Source organism: Fulmarus glacialis, unplaced genomic scaffold (assembly GCF_000690835.1).
Source record: "Fulmarus glacialis isolate BGI_N327 unplaced genomic scaffold, ASM69083v1 scaffold4921, whole genome shotgun sequence".
Lineage (NCBI taxonomy): Eukaryota > Metazoa > Chordata > Aves > Procellariiformes > Procellariidae > Fulmarus > Fulmarus glacialis.
In genome coordinates this window covers 97,374-122,152 of record NW_009190745.1, presented here as the reverse complement: position 1 = coordinate 122,152, position 24,779 = coordinate 97,374, and the positions used below count along the sequence as shown (strand labels likewise).

General features: G+C 38.0%; 1 protein-coding gene across 1 annotated transcript in view; it reads left to right on the top strand.

The window, feature by feature from the left end:
* The window catches only part of DPP4 (dipeptidyl-peptidase 4), a gene marked incomplete at its 5' end in the record, with an annotated part of 31,324 nt that overhangs the window by 474 nt on the left and 6,071 nt on the right, over positions 1-24,779 (top strand). Inside the window, 20 exons of the mRNA XM_009586388.1 lie at positions 215-309; positions 429-503; positions 2,492-2,544; positions 2,646-2,718; positions 3,899-4,019; positions 4,451-4,611; positions 6,404-6,507; positions 9,981-10,116; positions 10,265-10,309; positions 13,045-13,161; positions 13,256-13,323; positions 13,509-13,562; positions 14,045-14,169; positions 15,098-15,145; positions 15,658-15,756; positions 17,818-17,887; positions 19,507-19,701; positions 20,623-20,677; positions 22,293-22,392; positions 24,008-24,072. Of these exons, the coding sequence (XP_009584683.1) occupies positions 215-309; positions 429-503; positions 2,492-2,544; positions 2,646-2,718; positions 3,899-4,019; positions 4,451-4,611; positions 6,404-6,507; positions 9,981-10,116; positions 10,265-10,309; positions 13,045-13,161; positions 13,256-13,323; positions 13,509-13,562; positions 14,045-14,169; positions 15,098-15,145; positions 15,658-15,756; positions 17,818-17,887; positions 19,507-19,701; positions 20,623-20,677; positions 22,293-22,392; positions 24,008-24,072 (1,859 nt within the window). The remainder of the gene's footprint in view (positions 1-214; positions 310-428; positions 504-2,491; positions 2,545-2,645; positions 2,719-3,898; positions 4,020-4,450; positions 4,612-6,403; positions 6,508-9,980; positions 10,117-10,264; positions 10,310-13,044; positions 13,162-13,255; positions 13,324-13,508; positions 13,563-14,044; positions 14,170-15,097; positions 15,146-15,657; positions 15,757-17,817; positions 17,888-19,506; positions 19,702-20,622; positions 20,678-22,292; positions 22,393-24,007; positions 24,073-24,779) is intronic.

Below are 24,779 nucleotides of genomic sequence, written 5' to 3'. Positions count from 1 at the left end.
GGGAAAGAGATGTCAGAAGGCAGAGGCTGTGAGCCCCAGGACTACATTTTGTGAGCGTTCTAGTGCTGTAAGCATCCTTTCATTACATAAGTGGGAAACACAACCTTGACCAGATTTTTGCATTTTTTTTCCTGCTTAAAAACATAAGGGGGAAAGAGAAGTAACTGATGAGCATTTTACTTGTTGATTATTAGCAGCTCTCTTGTCCTTTTAGGAAATCAGTATCTTCACAAAACAGCTAATGGGGACATCCTACGTATCAATGCTGACACCGGAACATCCTCAGTAATCTTGGCGAATACCACATTAGTACGTTGACTTATATATAATATATGTAGACGTTGGGAAAGATACTGAATTTAATACTTTCTTCTGCACATTTCTTTGGAGTAAGTGCTTAATGTGTTCCTTTTGCCCTTTGTTGACAGGATAAATACAAGGCAACCACAGTTATATTGTCTCCTGACCAAAAGTTTGCTCTTCTGCAGTACAGCTATACAAAGGTACAAGTGCACTTTACTTCTGTGAGGATGAAACTGGGAAATAAAGGTTTGGGAACAACTGAGTGAGAAAGTGGTCTTGAAAGTAGAGATGGCAGAGGCTGAGAGAGTGTGAGGGTAATGTAGGAGGATGGGTGAATGAGATGGATGTCTGCAGGGGAACAGTGAAGATGAGCAGACAGGAGAAGAGAGACTGGTGGTGTCTGTGAGCTTGGCAGACGAGATACGACTGCCTGAGAAAAGAAGCTGGGTAAAAAAGTGGATGGAGAGATATCACAAGGAGAGTGAGGCTGCATGGTTCATCTGGGGAGACAAGCTAGAAGAGTGGATAGGCATGACTGTCCAAGGAGTTGTGTGGGTAAGGAGAAGTGATGAGTAGATCCGCTTGTATACATATGCTTGTACATATATGCTATGTATATATATGGTTGTTACATAGTGGTGTTAGGACATAAGAATTTAAAACTGAAGTGAATGAAAAGCAGCAAGTGCTTGTAAGAGAAGGCTGTCCTCCTGCGCTTGGAGTGGACTTGGGTGTCCTTGTTCCCGACTGTCAGCAAGCACGTGAAAAACCTCCAGCATAATGCCTCATCCTGGCTTGGTGCTGAACCATGCAACGAAGGTCAACCTATGTTTATGCCAGCTGGCATGAAAACCTGGCTCTGTGTGCCACTTGAGGACAGTTAGAGAAACCTAATGGAGGCGATAATTTGCCCTACAGTGTGTGCACTGAGAAGCCAGTAACTTTGTTGTTGTTGCCTTTTTTTTCTAGAGAGCTGCCTGTTTTGTTTGTAAAAAGCTCAGTGCTGACTTGTGCAGTGTACAAATACTCAAGCGCTGTGTCACTGAACTCTGTGTACATGTTCTGGCTTTGCAGTCCAAGAATGCCTCTCACGCTGCGCCAGCCACAATCCATGCACTCAGTCATCACTTTTTTGCAGTTTTAGCTTCCTTGCTAGGTACTAGTAAGCCAGTTACCTTTTGTCTTTCTGAATTGTTCAGGATTGTTTGACTTTTCACTGCATCATTAGTGGCCACAAAATGCCTTATATTTTTCCAGCCACCGTAGACATCCCCTCTACTCATGATTTATCGCTCTATAGTATTTTACTTGTTGCAGTCATTAGACGTAATTTTATTTTAATGCTGAAGCAAGATCTTTTAACCTTTATACAACAGTGTGATTGAAAGTTATGTTATTATTAATCTTTATTGCAAGAAAACAGAGTAACAAAATGAATCATGAGGATGTAGACACTTCTTATGTAATAGCCATCTGGTTGTGTAGTACTAATTTATTGTTTTATATCTTCATACAAATCTTCAAGAACCATCATAGAAGGTAGCTTTATTGTAGCATGTCAACACTGTGGGCTAAATCAAACCTCTTCAGCCCCACGTAGTGAACATATTTAAATGTGTCTGCATTATCATCATCATCTTTCTCTTTGTAAGTGCCCACAGAGTGGTACAGACTTCAAGAGGCAGGTTTCTCAGAGAAAGGGTTTATTTTTGTGACAATATGAATGGGAATAGGTCACCCTGGAACTGGAGGAACTGCTACAGAAATACTGCTGGGACTTGTGAGGACTGCTAAACAATAAGATGCCAAGTTAGATAATACAGCATGGAAAATGAGACAGAAAACCGCAAGTGTGCCAGTAAGGCAGAAGGAGGAGGATTAACTGTGCACAGCTACGATAGTCTGCCGTGTAGCTACAAGGATTTCTGAAAATCTGCAGCATCTCAGGCCTCTGTATCTCTGTCCTTAATCAATCAGTGGCCTCTGTCATTTAAGTGATGACCCCAGAGGGGTGCCGATTCTTTAGTCTTTTCTTAAGCCTTGAAGAGATTTGTTACCCTTGTATGTTCACTGTGTTCTCTCTGTCTTAAGCAAAAGCGTGAGGAGGGTTTCAGAGGTAATTCAAACTGTAAGAGACATGACTCCTGGTGAAATTTATCTTCTTAATATTAAAATAATTCTTTTGCAGTTGTGGAGGCATTCCTATACAGCTTCATACCACATCTATGATTTCAATAGCAGGTCAGTAATTTTTGCACGCAAGACATAGTTTTAAGGTTACTTTGCAGTGAAATGACATTTCACTGATTTGTCTTAGCTGCATTTTGGTTTTGTTTTTCCAGTTCTATCTTAGATGACGGACTACTACCTAATGACACACAATATATATCCTGGTCACCTGTTGGTCACAAACTGGTTAGTAAACATAAGTGAAACTTACATAAACAGTCGTTTTTGTACACATGACGTGGAAGCTCACATTGTCTGTACCCTTGAGGTTTTGGGACTTTTCCTACTGTGGATAAAGTAGCTGAACTAGTTTCCAAATTGACTACTGTTGCTCGAAAGACTCCAAAATCCCTCTGTGTGTTTTGGTTTGTTCTTTAATGAAGATGCATTCCTGAAAGTAGTAGTGGCCCCAGTAGTCACATAATGCACAAATGCACAGGAACTTCATGTTTTTACAGTTGCAGACAGTAGCTCATCCCTTTCAAAGGCAGCAGCATTACAATTGTCTACTTACTCATCACTGTGATTTTTATCTGCTAATTACACCGTAAGCAATGAAGTGTTGATGGATGCATGTAATGGGAATTAGAGGAGCAAAATCTCTCTTGTACTATTTCGCACTGTCCTTTTCTTCCTCCTCTCCTCCCCAACCCGTGGCAATCGTGACAGCCACTGTTAGCATGCGTGCAAGGCTTGTGCATTCCCTGTGGTAAGCGTTGGATCTGACTAAAGATCTATCACAGGAGAATGTGGTGTTCATTTATTCTTATTGCTTGTAGTATAGGTGTTATAGAGCCCAACCACAGAAGCAAAGGATGTTGAAAAGAGCTTTCTGCATCGCAGAGCGAAGCTCTGGAATAAAACTATGTTGTTCAGTTGTTGGAGAGAAAAAACAGGGGTGATTAGAGAGGCAGGCAGGTGCCAAAAACTAGAGGAGTTCTGAGCGCTAATGAAGAAATGCACCATCTTTGTAGGTCTATTAGCAATGCTGAGACCTCCATCAATGTTTTACCAAAGAACTGATAGTTTTCTTTGAAAGACAAATTAGTGAAAAACAATGCTGAATGAAGGAAAATAAGCTTGTATCTCTACAGAAAATGAATAGCTATGTTTTCAAAACTCGATACAGTAATCATGTCATTTATTATAGTTGATAGGTTTTTGCATCTAGTCCTGAAGTTAGGTTGCTACACATGATTTGTATTAGTAATTCAAGTTTGTTAAGTATCAATGATGTTTGGTGAAATGCAGCTTTCAAAGATAGTTTTTGTCATCTGATGTAAAAGTAAATTTTCCACTAGGTGAGGCAAAGGAAGGAAGTAGGATTTATTCTAACAGTACTTGTAATAACAATGATGTTTTGCAGGCGTATGTTTGGAATAATAATGTTTATATAAAAGCTTCACCAACAGCAGAACCTGTGCAAATCACTAAAAATGGAGAAGAAAATAAAATTTTCAATGGAATACCAGATTGGGTTTATGAAGGTAACTATATCAAGCATATTTTACTCTGCATTATGATGTAAAAACTTTGTTTTATTGTAATTATTTTATTATAACTGTTACCTCATTTCTTATCATTGAAAAGTTCAAAATAATTTAAGTCTGTATTTTAACAGAAGCATGCATCCTTACCTGAGCTTAATACCTGGCTAGTGTGAGGATCTAAGAACGGAAATGAGTTTGCCTAACTTGCAGCACGTCACTGGAAATCATAGTGCGTGAATTAGCTTCGTATGATACGTTATAAGCATTGATCTAATGTCTCATTTCAGAACCCCGACAAAAAGTCTGCACTTTGGTATCTGAACGTCAGTTTAAAAAAAAAAGTCCTCTTAAAAAATAATGAGAACAGTACCTAGGATAGAAGAGCCAAATTATCAATAATAACTTAAACGCCTTTTCATCTCTTTCAGAGGAAATGTTTGGCACCCATTCTGCTCTGTGGTGGTCTCCAAATGGCAATTTTGTGGCATACGCAGCATTTAATGATACAGAAGTTCCTCTTATAGAGTATTCCTTTTATTCTGAGGACACCTTGCAGTATCCAAAGACCATTAGAATCCCATATCCCAAGGTCTGTGTTATTTATTAAACATGGTTGTTCTGCAGTTTCATTAAGACGGTAGTCTCATTTAATCAGTTTCTGCTAATGAAAATATTGTCTGTCTCTCCTCAACAGCTTGCTGTGATTACTCTTTCTGAAGTCAACAGCATCTGGCAATGTTAAAGTATTTTATTATCTCCAGGGGAAAGCAAAAAGAAAAAAAAAAAGTATGATGTAAGGTTTTGTTGTTTCACCAGAAAATTTTCAGGTGGCAAGTAGATGTCGAGATAAAAAAGCTCTTAGGGGATTGAAGTTGGTACAAAGCATTTGGCAGACGTACATTGTGTTAGGGTTGTACGTAGTATTGATAGTGGAATCTTCTTCAACTAATGTAGCATTTTTAGTTGTTGGATGAAGGGGAAGAATCTGCTGATGGAGTTTCTTTGCCCACACCTAAAGCTCTTCCAGTTTTAACTGAGAGAGTGAAGCCTTTAGTGCATGCAGCTCCTTGTCCTTCCCCTTCCTCTCCACATGACGTTGTGCCCACTGCTTGTGGCACAGTTGGCACTGGACTAAATGGTGTGAGAGTCAGAGTCCAATATGCTCCAAACAGGTTCTTTCAGATACTCCGCATGTGGAGGTTTTAATGTTTAATACATTAGATTTACCTATGGGAAGTTATTTGACATTACATGGGATTTTGATTTAGCAGAGGGATGCAGCAATGCACTTAAGACACAATACAAGAACAAATTACACTTGGAGTACAACAATTGCACTGACCTGCTGAATCGCAATGCAAACGTGGTTCTCATTGCTGGCCTCTATAATATGCTCACTGACACGATGCTGGGCATCCCCACTGCCGGGAAGGAATGCCTGGGTTGAAACTAGGCCAGCTCAGGAAGAAGTTTTCACAGTTTTGATTAACCGGGGCAGAACAGCTGATACAGCCAGCTGATCGCTCAACTGATACAGCTGTTTGTCTGGTGTAAGAGCCTCCCTCCGGTCCTCCATGTGCCAATTTCAGCTTTCTCTGCAGCAGCTGTGGTCAGTCGCTCCCTACCCTTCCCAAAGCTTCAGGAGCACATGGCCTTTGCCTCTGGAGCCTCCCCCAGAGGGTCACTGATGCTGACGGCGAGCCGTGGGGCTCACTGACAGCTGCCCTGAGCGTGGTGCCTCTGAAGAGACATAGGTGTGGAATGAACTGCCAATTTAAATTGAACCTTTTATTACAAACCCCTTTTGTTTGGAATATCGCTGACTTCTGGAGATGGGTCAACTACAGCTACCTAACTGTTACGATGAGGACTTAGCTAGTTAACTTGTACTTCTAGAGGAGGCGCCCTTGCTGTCAGTACCTAGTAGCACTACATTAAAAATAGGGGGGTACGTGCTGCAGTCACAGCTTTGGTGTATAGGCAGCTATCATATGATCACTTAATGTAAGGTATCAGTTTCCATGAAGAAGCACTTTTCTGTCTGTTAGCAATGGATTTGATTCACGCTACTGTGTGTGGCATGTGGGACGAGATACGGCCAAATACTGCTTTGGCTACAGCAAGCCCTATGTGGTTACAAATGTTTCTAAATGTAGTAGTCTTTCTTACCTAGAAATACATAACTAACACTTTCATATAAAAAATTACAAAGGATAATTTATGTATTGATCTTAAGAACTGCATTTAGGAACTTGTTTTTCACGTGTTTGGAGTTGGCTGGTTCTACCTGACTGTAGTAATTTCTTCGTCTATAGTTTCAAACACTTATTTCACCAAGAATATTCTCTCTTCAAAAGTACAATGAAAAATTTTATTTTTAGGCAGGAGCTAAAAATCCAACTGTGCAATTCTTTATTGTGGATACCAAATCGCTTCCTCCTTTCCGCTCTGCTGAAATTTCTCCACCTGCAGAAATAAAATCAGGGTAAGACATTTTGGTTAAATGTTTGCTTGTTTCTTTCGGTGAGAGAGGAGGAGCTTTTATGTGTGACCACCCTATATTCAGTGTATAGGCAGTTTTTCCCAGTCATGTGGCTCTGGTAGCAACAAGATTTACCAGAGAAAATCTGCACAGAGATTATCCTCCTAGTGATTATATATAGATGGCATATTCCATGTATGTTATATTCAGAATGTGACAAGTTCTTGGCTCATCACATTCAGTGGAGTCTAACTATGGTGAAGTCATTTCACAGTACAACTTTAATATGAGCAAGTTTTGGTATAATCAAATTATAATATATGTATTCCAATTCACTGGGGAAAAAAAAAAAACAAAACAAAACCTAAATGGTAAGTGAAGATTTGATTTCATTGGAAGCAGTCTGCTTGCTAAGGCAAGGTATCATGGTCGTCTTCAGGTTTATACTTAAGATGTTTGTTTTATTCGGAAACGTGGTGAAAACCAGCACCTCTCACAGTAAATGGAAAATTGTATTTCTCAAAATGCCACTGGAAATGCACAACATGATATAAATGTATTTTGTAGAAAGCAGCTAAGTTGATTTAAAATGCACGCATATAGAATTTAGATCTTGGGTTTTGTTTTTTCATTTTAACAGTATTGTGGAAATTTTTAGTGGTTTGCACTTACAAACATGATGGGTGTGGAAGCACAGGTTATACTGATAAACTTCAGAAAAAACAAGAGGTCTGTCAGCTAGTGCATAAAACCAGCATTTTGTACGTGGTGGCCAAAAAGCTATAGCTGGAGTATCAGTGCTATTCCGTTTCAGTCCTCGCCACAGTGTAACTAACATCTCTATGTTAACTGAGATATGCAAGTTTTTATGAATATGTTGTTCTTTATCCTTTCTCTACAGTAACACTGCAATAACTAGGTGTTATATAGCTGTTGTGCGCTGTTTTTCTCCATAATTTCAGTGCCTCAGAATTATAAGCCCCTTACGTTTTGGTCGGTTCTGGTTAAGATGTCTGCTGTCTTAGAGTTATGTTTTACCTTTTGTTAACACCTAATGAAAACTGAACAACGCCGCTGTGTGACCTGGGGAGAATAACCATCATCTTTGTCTTCCATCTTTGTACCCATCTGGCTAACACAGGCCTGAGTTAATGGACTTAATCCATTTTTAAATGAATAACACTGTGTAAATCAGGATTAATGCAAAGATAAATCAAGTCTTGAATGATGAGTGCAAGGATCAAAACTTTCTCTTTCTCCCAATGGCTGAGCCAGATAATGGTTAAGCTTCAACATATACGTCCTGCAAACATTGAGGTGGCCAGAACAAGTCTTGGGGAATTTTGCAAGAGCAAAAAAAAAGTGCATTAGTAGGAAAAGGCAAGTGATGTGTAATGTTGCTGTCAGGTACTCTTGCTCCTGGAAGCACAAAATAATGAATATTTGCACAGATGTGTATTTATACCACTGTAGAACAGGAAGGGTTAATTTTTGTGGTGGAAAATTCTAGTTTTACTTCCTCGGAGCTAAATTTTCAATAAAACTAGGGTTGAATTGGTGGCATACCTCACCCCACCCACCCAGGTGGGGATTTCGAGGGGCAGTGCCCCTGCAAGTGGTTGCCTGTTGCAGCACTATGCAGAGCTGCTTGTATGAGCAGCAGTTGTACCCCCACATTTGAAGGGGGCACAGCGCACTTCTGTTTCAGAGGGAAAGTTTTATTATTTGTCAAGGAAAGCTGCCAAAATCTGGAATGGCAGTGCTTTGCCATGTAAGATGGTAGATGAAATTTTTGCACAAATGACCAGCATGAAATCCATACAGCGTTTAAACACCACTTTTAGCATCATGGGTACAGGGGGCTCCTGTTGGCTAACAGGAGGATGAAGGCAATGGATGCTTCTTGCCTGAAATGATCTGTCCTAAAAATAAGTCGTCTTCAGAGTAGAGAGCTCCAGACGGTGATTGCAGGAATATCCCCTCTCAGCAGCGAATGAGGAAGGGCAATGCAAAACTACTGTACTCTATACTTGCGTTAATTGCAGCTTAGTTAACATTTCATGGGTTGTTGAAAACTGAAGGTGCATTCCTAACCTTAAAATATTTATTATGTTATAATAATAGCATAGTAAATAACAATTTTTTTGTTTTTTCCTTGTACTGTCCATCCTGTCTGATGGATGATTTATAGTGTCCAGAATTGTTAACTTCGCTCACTTTGAAGGAACAAAAACTGTGGGGCTAATTCCCCTTTTATAAAACAAGGGAAATCACTATTACAGGAACATGAAGAACAGCAGTTTCATTTTTTTTCCAAACAAGCTCCTGCAGAGTGCTTTTATAATATTATTGGTCTAAAATATACTGTTTGAAGCCAGTGACAGTAGCAATTAAATGACCTACCAATTTCCCAGTCAAATATGAATGTGAAAATAGACCTTTTTTCAACGTGATTTCTAAACTGCAGTCTAGAAATAAACCTGAAAGTGGTCGGTAACCAGTTGGCATATATTTTTAATCCATCCACACTAAATGTAGTGTTTTCTTTTTCTTTTTTTCTTCCCCCCGCCCCTCCCCATGATCACGAAGATACTCACTCTCATCAAAAACTTCCCACACATTTTTGTTAACTAACTTTGGGGAAAAAGGGAACATGAACTTGGAACTAAGTCAAATGTGCAAATTCCGGGTAAAAATGTATACTTGCCTTGGAGGGGAGGTTTGTTTTATTTTAGTTCATAAGGCTTCTAGGAGATAGGACAGATCTAAAATAAAAAAAGACAAGCACATCTAACAGATCGTAACGGTAAACAAAACCACTAAATTTTATGTGGTGCCTTTTTAAAATTAATATACAGGAATATTCATGAAAATGATATTTTTTTTCAGATACTCCAGTTCTTCATGTCAACTAGTTGGTAGTCTGAAGATGAAAGTAAAATATTCAAATAGTAATATCTGTTCTTGGTACGATCTCTCCCTCCATTCTAACTAACGGAAATAAATACTAAGTTGAACAAAGATATGTATCACTTGGAAAGTGCTTACAGGCAACCAACTTCATGCAGCTAAGCATAAAATTCCAAAATCTAAGGCCCATACAACTTAATATTCAGAAGAATTTCCTCTAGATGCACGTAGTACAAGATTTACGAACAGTCTGGAGTAGCTATTATTTCATGCATTAGAGGATAGTGATCTGTCTGTTAGAATTTAATTGCAGTCTTTCTGGAAGCGGGTATGTACAAACTATCTAATTCTTCATTGTATGAATGAAAATAACCAAGGCATCTACTAGCAGCAAAAACAATTGGCAAAAAAATGGCACAATTAGATTTGCATCATTGTTTATTGTTGGAGAGTAGATTGAAATGAAAATAGCTGGATGAATCTCATTCAGTGAATTGCTGAATACTATTGTATAGTATGCTATTACAGAGAGGATTTTAAATATCTAATGCTATTGCTGTTTTCAGGGATCATTATTTGAGTGTTGTAACATGGGTGACAGATGAAAGGATCTGTCTGCAGTGGCTCAGAAGAATTCAGAATTTTTCAGTCCTCACAGTCTGTGACTTTGAAAGTGCTACTGGAAATTGGTCATGTCCGCAGGTAAGAAAAATGAGGTGGGAGAGTTGCAATACTCGATAAATAAAACTAGAAAGGAGTAGAGTATCTCTGTATGTTTATCTTTGTAGAATCATAGCCTGATGTAAAATAAACATAATCGTTGTGGGATTGTTTGTTTTTTCTTTCTTAGGAAAAACAACGTACGGAAGAAAGTACAACTGGCTGGATTGGCAGAGTGAGTGTTCAATTTCTAAAACTGCCACATGCTGAATAACACTGATAATTAAGAAAATTTCATATGAGCCTCTTGCCGATTGCAATGCCTCTTGTGTGCAGGTCTGATCTATTCAATTCTTGCATTTTACATGTATAGGAAAAAATGGTCTCAAATGGAGCCGCCATGCCACGCCGCTCCCAGTTTTAAGCTTTTGTGGGTATGGGGTTCTGAACTCCCAGGCTGAGCTGACAGTGTAGCATGGCTGGAGCATCCTCCATGACCCGTGCATCATGTTCAGCTTGCCAAAAAGCAGAGTGCTCCTTCCAGACTCCTTTTTAATTCTGACCTACTGCTTCGGTAGCAGTAGATAGGGGGGTGCAGGAGCCAGGACTCAGGATTCCCTTTGTGCTGGGGGAGTTGTCAGCTATGCTGATTTGGCTGCTCTCCAGTCTTCCTGCCACCTCCAGAACAATCTAGGGGATAAAATGTATTAAGAAGCATATCCTATAACCTTTGAATTGTATTGGAGGAAAGGCATAGAGGACAAAAGTCACTTTTAGCGTTTCAGGTTGCAGCAAACCATTCCAGGTTCTCCTTGGGGGTTTATTTATTTATTGATTGATTTTTCCCCCCACCCAAACTATCCATTGGAGAGAACTGGGGATAAGATGCATATAACTGACCAGATTAAAATTTTCATACACTTCTGCCAAACCAATCGCTGCTGTCTGGATGATGCTTTCCAAGCTGCTTCTCAGTCCTTTTGTACATGGTAGAGAGTAGGCACCTAATGAACTACACAGAAGATCTGGGGGAAGTGAAGCAGAGATGCAAAAGTTCAGACTTGGAGGGAGAAATGAGTTTCAGAGTTTTTGATGAGAACACAGAGTACACTTTCCACTCCCGCATTTTCCACACACTGATTATGCTTTAGTCACTAATTCACTTCTGAAGTAAAAAATGAAAGTTTAAAGAAATGCAAAGAGGGAGGCAACAGCAGGGATGAAATCATCCGCAGTATGAAGATGAGAGATCAACCCACCTGCTGTCAAATTTGATATGGAAAGGAAGGCCTTAACGCTGACACATTTTGCTTCTCTGCAGCAAAGGCTTCACAATTAGACAATGTGATGATCAAGCTGCAGACTTTGTAAACAGTTGTGCAAAATGAGAGGGCAAAATGCGAGTCTGTGCCATTAAACTAGGTTGTTGGTTTTTTGTTTCTTTTAAAGAGACAACCCACATCTTAGGAGCTGTTGGAAGAAAAAGATAATCTCACTGTATGATTCCTGGATTTGAGAAGGGAGTGGAGAGTAGGGAGGATTGAAGAGGGGATAGGAAAGGTATATTTATTGCTTTCTTCTATTCTTATCTACTTAGGCGTGATAAAATGACACTTAACTGATAAGGGATTTTTTTTTTAGAGAGAGAGAGAGAGAGAGATGAGAGATGTATATATGCACATAAATGTATATACGATTCATATAAGTGTATATACAAACCTAAGTAAATTATATATGTGTCTAAAATATAGACATACACTTCTCTCTTTGTATATATCTGTAGTGGTTTTTTCTTGTTTTTTCTTTTTTTTTTTTTTCTTCCCCTTCTTTTTTCTTTTTCAAAAATAGGGATGAAATTACACTTAATCTAAGAATGCTCAGAACAGCCTGTGTTACTGCATAAGGCTTCCAGGTCATGAGCTAAGTTAGAGCTTGCCAGTTGAGTTGAAGGGAAGTCACACTTTGAAAAAGCAAGACTGTGATAAGGGAGAAGCTAGCAAAATATTTGCCAGGTTATTTTTTGAAAAAATATTGCTAGGGAAGAAGGAGAGATTATCTGGAGCACATGGGTTAGTGAGACTCAAGTTCATTCATTGCTTACTGAGTGACCGGAGGCAAGTCACTTCACCTTTCTGTTTCACTTTCCATTTCAAAAATGGGTATAACATCTCAGAGATACAGTGTTGTGTCAGTTGGCTAATTAACGTTTAGATGTTTTGGACATGTATCGCAGAGATAACTTTTAATTCATTCAGCTCAATTTTGTTCCTCTGTTTTTCTCTCTACGATGTGAGGCACGTCCAAATGACAGTCAGTAGAAGGAATCCATTCACTTCTGTCACTCCCAACTGATAAATGGATAGTTTCTTCATGAAAATATCATTCCAGTTTGGGTTCTCTGGCATTCTGTAATTACCTACTTACTAGAAAAATTTCCTTTTGGAAAGCAGCTTGTTTTCTTTGAAAAAGGGGGGAAATTTTTCACTCTGAAGCTAAAAAAAAAAATTGAGTTCCAAGAATTTTTTCACAAATACGTGTTTTAAAACGGGAAATTTAAGGAAAAAATGTATTTGCAATGTTTACATTGCAGTAGGTTACAGCTGCATGTTGGCATTGGACAGAATAAAACAGGGACTTTAAAAGCAGATGCACATATTGTTTCCGAAAATGGTAGGAAACCAGGAATACCTGTAGGGCTTCAGATTCAAGGGAGGTGGGAGTGGACATCGGTCATTACCAGGGGTAATACTCAGGAAATTCTGCTGCTTAAGGAGCAAGAAAATACTTTAAGTGTGTTTACTTTTAGGGTAATGGCTACAGGTTCTACCTACTAAGTCAGTAGGCAAAAATTTTTGCAGTACGTTCAGTTTTAAGTATTGAAACTCCTGTTTAGAGATATCAAAACCTAAATTTATCATTTTGGTTTTGGAGGTTTTTTGTTTGCTTTAAGACATCTCTCTTGTGTTCAAGTTTCAGCCATCTGTCCCTCACTTTGCACCCGACAATGCTACCTACTACAAAGTCTTCAGCAATACAGTAGGTTACAAGCACATCCATTACATAAATGGCTCGCAGGTAAGTAATAAGGTGTAGGACAGTCACTGCTGACTTGTGTTTCTCCTGGTGATTGAGGAGCTTCACGTTCTGCTTTTTTTCCTTGCCTTTTTTTTCCCCCCTCCAGTCTCCAGTACCTATTACTGCAGGAAAATGGGAAGTAATCAGCATAGAAGCTGTAACCAATAACTTTTTGTAAGTATTGTAATTAAGATATTGATTCCTATCAGGAGGGCTTGTAACAAGGGTCTAAGCAAGCAGGGAGGGAGAAGATGTTATTTAACTCATTAAAAATCTGATCTAAACATGTAAGATAATCCTTTAAATATTGTAAGGTACTGTAAACATTTTACCAAAACCAGTATGTTTTGCTTTTATAGATACTACATTAGTAATGAAAACGGTGGAATGCCAGGAGGAAGAAATCTTTATAAGTAAGAAATTTTTGCTGCATTATGAGTAAAATATTTATTAATGAAAAAGAAATTTTAAGAAAAAGCATTGCAAAATAAAAAGATTAGGGTGTTTATAGTCTAATGTGGGATCCTATATAGGATATTTAATTAAAATCAGTGTAGAGTGTAAACTGTAAAAACAACTAAAATATTTTTCTGTAAATTTAGTTAATAAAGGGAAATAGTTAAAAGAAACAACCAGTCCTCAAGCAACACACCCCTAAAGAAAACCTCTCATGCTTTTTTTTTTGGCTATGATTATAGTTCCAATATTAATTGAACTCAAAATTTTAAAGTCTGCTTTCTCTGCTTTTTAAATCAATAAGGACTTTACTCCTGAATTTTATCATATTTCATTCGGTCATCTTATTTAAAAAGCATACATTTGTTTAGCATAGTTTAAAAAAAAAAAAAAAAAAAAAAGTCTTTCATCTCTGAAATGAAGCTCGTCTACTTTGCAGAGTGCTCTTGGAAAGCAGTCCAAATTCTACTAAATGTGTTAGCTGTGATCTGAATCAAGAAAGATGCCAGTATTATTCTGTGTCCTTTAGCAAAGACACACAGTATTATCAGCTAGATTGTCGTGGTGAGTATATCTGGAATTAATTGACATAAACATGACTCACTGATTAGTTGGGTGGGGAAGTTCACTTCATCAAGATCTTGATACGCACTGCGTAACAATGATATGTGTTGGTATCGTTGGATAAATGCATTGGCAGTGGAAAAACATACTCCCTCCTAGGCTCAAAAGCACCTTGACAAAAATTACAAGGATAAAATTTGATAGTTCTGTCTATCAGTGGACCTGAAAGAGGTGCAAAACACTCCTGTCCACTGTGCATCTCCTCAAGAGCTGCATGGGGACCTCTGTCTGTAGAAGGAATTCGGAGGCTCTGGGAGCAAGGCGAGCAACAGGCTGGGTAAAGAGAAATGCTCTATGCGTGGGAATAAAATTAAGATAGATAGTGCTGTTCAAAAAAATCCAATGAATGTAATCAGAAGTTAAGCAGTGGGACCGTAGTCTGTCTCTGACCTGTAAGTGCTTGCGCTAAATAGTGCAAGGGAGAAATTAATCAAAGGGTGGGAAAAATAAAATCTTACCTAAAATTTCCCTTAAATTGAAATGTATGTTGATTTTTAAGATGCCAGGATCTTCCTTGATCTATGGGCTAGAAGGACAGACAGACAGCAGAGAGGGAATTTTTCTGTAAGCCGTGACACGGCTTACTGATTTCCAAACCACGGTCCATAATGCATGGGTAGACTTTGCTAAAGAGTGGAAGTTTAATTCTTCAGTACCTCACAGTCATGTGGTTCGCCTGCGAGACAGTCTGAGTATTTTATGGGATCCCATGGCTTGTAGTTTGGGCCCTACTAACTTAAAATCCAGCATGTGCAGATTGGAGGGAAACGAATTCTAAGCTTTTATGATTCACCCACTTCCAATTACTTTACAAGGGTTGTGTTTTGAGACAGCATGCAAACTTGAAGGTTTCATGCTCTATTAACAGGTCCTGGCCTGCCCGTATCTACTCTGCACAGAAGCAGTGATGATCGAGGTATGGGATTGTCTTAAAATATAGTTTGTGTTGAACCAGAAAATTGCACTGTAAATTTATTTTAATTTTGTTCTCATTGCTTAGTAGAATAATTAAAATGTCAGTTATAAAGGGTAAATTTAATTTCAGATAATTACTCTGGTATAGTTAACTAGAAGAATAAATTACATAGCTTGGCATACGTTTATTCATAGTTTATATAATATTATTTTACATTGTGCTAGAAAACAGTGAGTAATGTGTGACTTATTTACTGGATAATTGTTCAGTTTTTCTGAAATTACATTTAGATGAAAAACAGGGAAAACAGCTTTCTGGTTACTAAATTACTGAAGAAAAACTATATCGTAAACATTGAATCTGAGAGGAAAAACAAAAACTGCAGTAAACTAAGACTGCAATGTAGGTTGCCATCGTCTCAGATTGAATTTTTAAAGTAGTTCATAATTAAAGAGCAGTGCATTTGAAAATAATGTATTTAGTCTTTAACTCTTACTAACTCTGTTATTTAGTCCTCAGGTACTTGGAAAATAACACTGAACTGGAAAATTCATTGAAAGATATTCAGATGCCTTCAAAAAAAATTGGCTCCATTACTGTAGGTGAATACAGTAAGTTCAGAAACATGTTTTACCTTTCTCTCCCCCTTTCACCAAGTGCTTCAAGGTCTTCTGCTGAAAAGCATGACGGAAGAGATGGGTGTAATGGGGGTTATTGCAGCACTTAGAGACAAGACAAGATTTTTTTTTTTTTTTTTTTTGACATCTCCAATCATTCTGTTTTTTTCTGAAATCCCAAAATATTCTTATCTAAAATATGCTTTTTCCCTAGTGTGGTATCTTGATATTTTCATAATGAAGTCTCTTAACTCCCTTTTTCCTTGATAATTACCTGAAAAACAGAAGTCTCTAACACCGCATTAAATAAATAAACAAGAGGAATAGGGGGTGGGGCACAAAGCTCATAAGCGTTGTTGAATTTAAATTAAATTATAAATTCAAGTAGGTCTTAATTTACAGGTACAAGTCCCTTTGGTTTGTGTTAGCAGATGGGACAGTGGAGGAGAAGTTCAGTTATTATCAAAAAACGGACACAGAATCTAAATGGAAAAGTGTGCAAAATCATTTAGGCTTCATTTCAACAAGATCACCATTGACTTTGTGTAGGGGAATATTTGGCTTGAATAGTCACGTTCTTAAAAGCACGTTCACGCTCCAAGACTACATAGACCTCTGAATACAGACTAGAACAAAACGCTAGAAGATGAACTGCTAATGCTTTGCTAGTGGTGCTCCTCTGAATTTGCACGTCTGGGGACAGAAGCTTTCTTGGTGTGCTCCTAGGCTGAGGAACACCAGACAGACCGGCAGTGGGAGGCCTGGTACCTGTCTAAACTGCTCTTGCTCTAGCCTTTGCTACTAGCTTTTCTCTTCATGACAAACTTCCTCTTGATAATATGAATGAATATTCTTAATGGAATTATGTTTTACAGACTGTATTGAGTTCTGTCAGTCATTAACTGTTCTTTTTGATGCCTCCCTCCTTCCACTGTTACCTTATTTATATAATAACTCTCTTTATCTTTGTGTTTTCTGTCTTTTCTTTCTGTCACATTTTTACTAGGGCTAAAGATGAAATCTTCCAGGCAAGATGGAGGTTTAAAGATGTTCTTCGTCCTATCAGTTGTATATTCATCTTTTTATTCCTCTTTGTTCTTACTTCTTCATCTCTTCAGGGTAAAAGTTTTTGGGTAAGGGGAATCTATTTTTAATGTCACAAATAGGAGAAATAAATCCATTTTTATAGTCCTACTTCAAGTTCCAAGTCTGCTTACAAATCCATGTATGTTATCAAAGAAGAAATCCGCTCCTGTGACTATAAAATACACAGATATGCAAAAAACTAAAATTAGTATTTTCATTGTTCAATTTAGATGGTTCATTTTTCAGTGTTTTAATGCCTTGCATATTCATACCTGGAAATTTCTGTAAGACTTGCACTCTGGCTATTACTGCAGTGCAGTCCATCAGCATTGCTTCGACTTCCTTTGCAGCATCAGTTCTTTTAAAATTCATGAGTGAACAATCGAGCCAATTGGTTTGCAAAACTTACATGGTGTGCATTTAAAATGTTCGGCTAACTCTCAGCCAACTTGGGTGGAAAGAGTAACATGGGTGGAACCGGAATCAATGTTGCTTGAAAAATAATAGATATTTGGATATGTTTCTGGGATGCTTTACAAACTGTCATGCAAAGCCTATCTGACAGGTTCAAAATATTTAAAATTTCTTTTTAGTGCTGGGAGACAAATTTGAGTAGAAAAACATTTCTGAGCTAGTGTCAGATTTACCACTTTAGAGGCTTACCAAGCTTTACATGTAAGCTTATAATGTAGAATAATGTTACAAGACAGTATGTTGAGTCCCCAAATTGTATTATTATTATTGTAGACATTCCAGTTCCAGACTTTCTGCTAACTTAGCTGTAAAACATTTAAAAAAAAAAAAAATTAGATTAGCTAGGAACTTTTACCTGTATATATTAGGATAGTTCAGATGAAATTACTTTTTAATTTTTAGGGGGTGACTCAAATGTGCTCTTGTATGGATTGTAATGCATGTCAAATTATTTCACTGGAGAATTCACCTAAGTCAAACTCTTTCCACTTTTAGACCTGTGGTATCAAATGATATTGCCTCCCCATTTCGATTCATCAAAGAAGTACCCTCTGCTCCTTGATGTGTAAGTCTTCAAGTTACGTGGCATGTTGTGTTAATAATCACTTTCATCTACTTCAAATGCTCTTAATAAGATCAAGAAACACAAAACTGGCATGTTTTCTAATTACTTCTTAAAGTAGTTTTAAGAGGGAATGAAAAAATGAGGTGTATCCCAATTTGTGATAGATTCCTGTACTATAAGATGAATGTAAGATTCCTGTACTATAAGATGAGGCAGATACATTCTCTATCTGATTTAAATCCAGGATGTTAGCATTAGTTTACCTCCTTCTCTGCTCTTACGAGTTCATTAGGAATAATATTCAATGAAGTTATATTCCAGAATGAAACCTTGAATAAGCTGTGTATCCTAAAGCTGAAGTAGTGAGTGTGACGTTGCATTTTCTCTGTGATATTTGACTGTCAGCTGCTGTTGGCAAACTGCATCCTGTGGTCAGGATTACATTTGCTGTTTTTTCATAAATTCCAAGACCATGAGCACGTGCTGTTTTGTCCGTTCTTCCTCAAGCACTTTTGTTCATTTCTAACTGGAAATTACTGAAATTTAGCTATTCATTAAAATAGAAATGTTAACCTTTTCCTCTTTTTACAAAAAGCTGACTCCACAAGGAAACTAGCTGTTAATTGTTAGATGCATCTTTATATAATGTAATTTGGTAGCACTGTAATACTTTTTTATATGCCTATTGAAAGTTTTAATGAGCAGTCAGTGCTCTTTGCTTGTTAAGTCTTATTTTGGTTTTGATTCTATTTTTATTGACTTACCTGGGCCTTTGTCAGGATCACCTCTGCTTCATGGTGATCTTGGTATCAGAAATTCCTTCAGCAGTGTCAGGATGCATAGTGTATAGAAACAAAGCTTGATACAGAGAATTCCTAGTAGTTTTTTCTTTGCTTTTAAAACTGGGAAAAATGGGTTATAGAGCCATAAGAGCCACTCTTCCATTTTTTACTCTGTTGAACAGTGGCTAGAGAGGTGCACTGCAAACCGAATTTTACCATCCACGTACTTAGAGTGTGATTTCGTAGTGCTCAAGTGCTTCCGAATATTTTAAAATAAAAAGTTGTAATTACAGTTTTGCTTCCTTTTTCTCAGCCTGCATCAGAAATAGTTTAAACTGGAGGGAACACTGATGAGACGCTAAAAATGCAGAAAAAGATTTTTTTTTAATTTTCCCAAATGAAAGCTATTTGTTGATTTCAGACTTTAACCAAATAAATCACGGGTAAATGGAACAGAAGTAGTTAAAGAGCATCGCTTTGAAACTTAGATGACTAGATACACCAACACAAAAAAGAATTTGGTTTGGATTTCTGGTAAACTGCTTAAAGTCAAAATAATGAAAGTTTCTTATTAGAGCAGAAAGCAATAAAACAAATAAAATCCAGTCTTCTTTCTTGATTAATAGTTGACATTTTTAAAAAGCATATTGCTTTTAGTGTCCAGGCAAAGCAGCAGTTCGGAGTCAGTCAGTGATGCTTTTCGTGTTTGCTCAGCTTAATTTAAAGGTTTACCCTTCTTTAGTGGCTGAAAATTGTCAGCAATAATTGTATTTCAAATGCTTGATGCAAGAATACGTGGAGAGTAAATGCCTGAATTCTGTGGCACTTTCCACCCAGGTATGCAGGACCCTGTAGTCAGAAAGTAGATTATGCCTTCCGGATCAGCTGGGCTACGTACCTTGCAAGCACCGAGCAGATCATTGTGGCCAGCTTCGATGGCAGAGGAAGTGGATACCAAGGGGATAAAATCCTGCATGCAATAAACCGAAGGCTGGGAACATACGAAGTGGAAGATCAGATAGCAGCAGCCAGGTGAGCTAAAGTGAGATGGTCAACACCTGCTCCTTTTTTTCTGTGCTTATTGTGTAGGGGAAAAAACGGTGAAGGTTTTGAATGGTGATCTTGAAATTACTGGCAAAAACATAACTAAATTCTACATTAATTTTGTATGCTGAAGTGTGTCATTTATAGGCCAACCATCATTTTATGCTTAGAAAGAGAGAAGAGTTAATGCTGTAATAACAAATTTACCATATCCCTGGTTTTATAGAGATGATAACTGTCACATTAGTAGAAAAGCATGCTACCAAGGAACTTGGAGCTGGAAGTTTTACTCCAAGGTTTTTGCAAGTTTCTGTTGTGACAGAGTTATTTGTATAAACTACTCGGCCTTTACATCATAGTTCATCTTCGTCACTTGGTTTATGCTTGTAGAACCTCACTAAACCGAATGATGTCAGTATGAATCTCTCAGAATCACAAAGAAGTGATCTTATGGGGTTTGCTTTTTGGGATTTTAAAATATTAAGGAGTTTAAACAAATAGCTTTTCAGAATCTTTTTTTTAAACCCTGACTAGATTTACAGCTGTCAGCCTGTCCCTTACTGCTGCAATTTGAGTGTTGCTCCTCTTTTTTTTTTTTTTTTTTTTTTTTTTTTTTTTTTAAAAAGGACAAAAAAGAAAAAAGGTGAGCTCTAACCTAATACAATACAAATGTGACTGTGGTTTGAGGGCTTTTACAGATCGTCCAGGTTTTGGTTTTTCACATGCACAGATGTTTTTCTGAATTTCTTAAAGACACATGTGCCTGAAGTATTTTATGTTTTCATATGCAGTCACTGTGCTGAAGTGGGAAGTGCTTATTTGTACAATAGAAAGAGGCAGACATGAAAGTCTGTATAATGGCAAATACCTGCAATCCATTAAGCATTTAATTATTCTGTTTGTTTTTAGAAAATTTTCTGAAATGGGCTTTGTTGATAAGGACAGAATAGCTATTTGGGGTTGGGTAAGTACTCAAATAAGTTTGGCTGGTCTATTATTTAATTATAACAACTATTTGTTGTGCTGCTCTCTGTGTGAGGTGCTGGAGTACTTAAGTGTGGGGCACCTCTGGGGTCATGGCACAGTCCAATAACTGAACTGATGAAGTACATCTTGCAAGTGCCTGTATACATTGTCTCTTTGCAAGGATTCAGGAGCCTTTGAAACAGAAATTAGGACTACTAGAGGGATTAAAAACAATTTAAAGGGATACTGCCAAGTTCCTAGGTACAAGATGATTGCAGGATTGCACGCAGGATCTTGAATTAAATTGCTAGCTGAAATTTGGTCACTGCCGGTGACAGGCACCAGTGAATAAATTGCCTGATGGCAAGAAGATGATGGTGGTGCCTTTAGTAGCTTTTCTTCTGGGGATAAACGTCTCCGTGTTGTATGAAGTCAAGTGTAGTAGTAGTAACTTTAGCAGGAGGGAAATTCATTCCACAGAAATGGAGGACTTGATGCATTCCCACTTTACTCTTTTACGAGCCTCAGGATGAATAGTTGAAGAGCGATCCTCTTTGGAGCTAGGTTGGGGTTATGCATCCTGGGTACTGAACCTGTGGGCAAACGGATTTTCTTTATCTCTTGAGTTTTCAGATTGTCAGTGTCTCATTGTCAGCCTGTCATTAATTTTGTTTGCCATAGGTTTGGCAGTAATACCTTTACTATGGCCAGGTTAGGCAACATACTTACACGTGGGTTTCATTACTAAGTACATGCATTACTTTGCTGATCTCATCGGGAGGACCAAAGTCATTGGCGCAAACATTTAAGGGCTTTGAACTAAGATACAGTTCCATTTGCCTGTAATCTGGTTTCAAGACAGGAACGAGATCCAAAAATTGCTCTTCTTTTTTAAAGTGGGCGGGCACATTTTCCTAAATAACCCCTTAAAACTATAGTGAGGGCAGTGATTTGGGCAGTCAGTGACATTGTTTAGGTATCTTGCAGCCTGGATGCTCGAGTGTGTCAGATATTTACTCATCTGTGTATCAGGCTAGACTGTGAGTGAATTTTCTGTGCGTAGCAAGGAGTGTGTTGCTGCACAGTTCCTCCCACAGACTTAGCAGAAGCTCCTTCGCTCCCCAGTCACAGTCTTGCTCTTGACGCTTTGGAGGAGAGTTAGCAAGTGAGCTGCCGTAGGCCTGCTCTGAGGGAGTTGTAAATTTTCGGATGCCCTGGTGCAACTACTCATCAGGCGCGTTGTGGGCCCGCGCTCTGCTTCCACCCACTCCCCCAGCACGGCGAGGGACGCAGAGGTTCAGCACTGTCTTGTTTCCTGTCTTTCGCTGCTGCCTACGGTGCCACCAAGCCCTGTCATCCTTGGCTGAGTCACAGTTCAGCGGCGTTTGCGTCCCTTTTCCCCAGCCAGCTCTCATTCATCAGCACCACAGCTGCCACCCGCTGTTTGATGCCTGTTTCCCCCACTGAGCAGGCTGGGTGAGATCTGACCCAAATTCAGAATGGAGTTCATTAATATGAAAAAAGCTGAGCCTATAAATGTCTGATGAACCGTTTAGCAGATGGGCCCCATCCTTTTCTTCCCGACTAAAGTAACAGCAATGTTTTCTTCTCAGTCTTATGGGGGATATGTGACCTCCATGGTGCTTGGCTCTGGAAGCGGCGTGTTCAAGTGTGGAATAGCGGTTGCCCCCGTGTCACGTTGGCAATATTATGGTATGTGATGGCTTCCTCGTTACAAGGATTCCCATATGTCTTGCAGTGCACATGCTGCAAAGTGTTGATTCATAGCACAGAGCTTTGATTATCCACTAGATGCCATGTAAATGCCGCTTGGTCTGTTTTTATGAACTCATGGGTACTGCATTTTGGAATTAAACTAATTCCCTAAATCTCACTTCCCATTTTAAAAAGTCAGATCCACAATTCCAGGTAATCTCTTTAACCTTTAATGAATGCTAAATTATTGTAATATTTGTAGTATTACTGTAATGTGTCTGTGTTTGCTTTCCAAGGCTGCCACGTGTTCCGAGACCAGTATTGTGTGTCAGAAATCCATCGCTATTAGACTTTGCTTCTTCAAAATGATACTTTACTTAAAAGAATGAGGGTTAACATCGAACTTGCATTGTAATTTACTCTCTCAAAGTAACAGAATAGGATTTGAATAGGATTTGGTTTTGTTTTCCTTTTAGAGTGTAAAATTTGCATTTTATACATCTAATTAATCTTAAGAATAGCTTGATGTTACGAAAATGTGAACAATTGGACAAGTCTGTACATGCTTCAAGCTTATAGTGTATAAAGTTGTAGTTGCATGAGACTATAAATACAGTTACAGGGGCTCTCCTCCAGATTAAAAAAAATTACATACAGTTAAAAATATAATATGTGCTGGTGCAATGTGACCATATTTTGACATTTTTCTGGTTTTGATTTGTCCAAAAACATTCAAGGGAAAGCTTTTCCTGGCAAACCTCTGCTAAATAAGGCATAATTTATCATTCTGCAGCTAGCACAGAGGCTGTATAATAGCGTATTATGTGCTCTGGCTAATTCAGCAGATCAAATCATACTGTCAGGTATTAGAAGTAGTCCGTTGAGGATTTTTCATAATGTTTTGGATATGAATATTACAGTATGGCAGGAAATTTTTTTTTTAATGAAGATCAGGATCTCTAAAATTCTACTTTTAGTTGATTAGATAAAGGAAAGGGTTATGGAGGCATGCATATTCAACATCAAAAAAGAACAGCGTGACAATGCTGATGAGAAGTCAAATGGACATTAGAATATGGCAACAGAACGTTGATTTGTATGGCTTAAAATAAAGCAGCAAATCTGCAAAAGAAGTAATACGATACCATGCCGAAAAATCTGTGGAAAATCAGAGATACTTAATTTTGACTATATATAACATAGAGCCAAGCTGAGTGTCCTAACCTGCTGCTACAATTTCATTTTATAGATTTTTAGTAGTAAACATTTAGATAAAAGATCTAAGATTTTTTTCAAATGCTAGTCATTTACTGCAAGATTTTCAGCAATTTTCTTAGGATTACTGAAAGAATAACAATAAGGTAACATTGACACAAAGTACTTTATTAATATTCAGCATTCAGGTGTCCATGGCAACAAGAAGATTAAATATTCTGAATAGTGATGGTTACCTACACGCCTCATTGTGGAAAACCTGTTTTTATCTTTTTTTTTTTTTTTTTTTAATTTCCAGTATGCATTCTTACTGTTTGTATCGATGGGAAAAATTTCTGGTAGACAGATAGACTGAAAATTAAGTAGCATATTCTGGTTTTGCTTTTTTTAATTACAGATTCAATATACACGGAGCGATACATGGGCCTTCCTATAGCAAGTGATAACCTGAACAACTATAATGTAAGAAAGAATCACTGTATTTCATTTTTTGAAGTGTGTTGTTTCTTTTCTAAACCACTCTGGTTTTCTTCATACAGTCTAGTTCCTTCCCCATGGGAAGAAGTGAGTTTGTTCCTTCTTTCTGGCTATAACTGTTGCATTGTGCTTTTAGAGGCTGTAGTCTCGTGTGCTTGGATTTGCGTGAGGCAGTTACTGCTTGCTGAATGGTGTGGGTTTTGTTGTTTGTTTGGTGTGTTGGGTTTTTTTGGGTTTTTTACATTCAGTTCCATTTGGCTACTTTGCAGACTGTAAAACAAGCTGTAAAAACTGTTTTATTTTAATCACCAAGAAACAAATTTGTTTTAAAATTTAATATGCTCGTGGGCAAACTATGCTTTATCTTAAACAACATTTCCACCAAAACAAATGTGCTCCAGTTCTTTCTGAAATGTAATTTTAAAAAAAATGGGTATTGTGTGAACTTTCTTGCTTTAGGAATCTGCAAGGTTTTTTCAGGGAAAGCAAAATCTGCTAAATATTAGGAAACTTTGACGAGTAGGCAAGTCTGTCTGTACTGTGATCACATCAAACACATTGCAGACCAACTGAGAGCCAGCAGTGTCGGGGCTGGAATTTTGGCCCTGTCTCCACAAACACAGGGTGCCCAAGGTTTGGTCTAAAATGACTAATGTTTGCCCAGAAGTGAGGGGATTTCCAGGTGTTCTAAT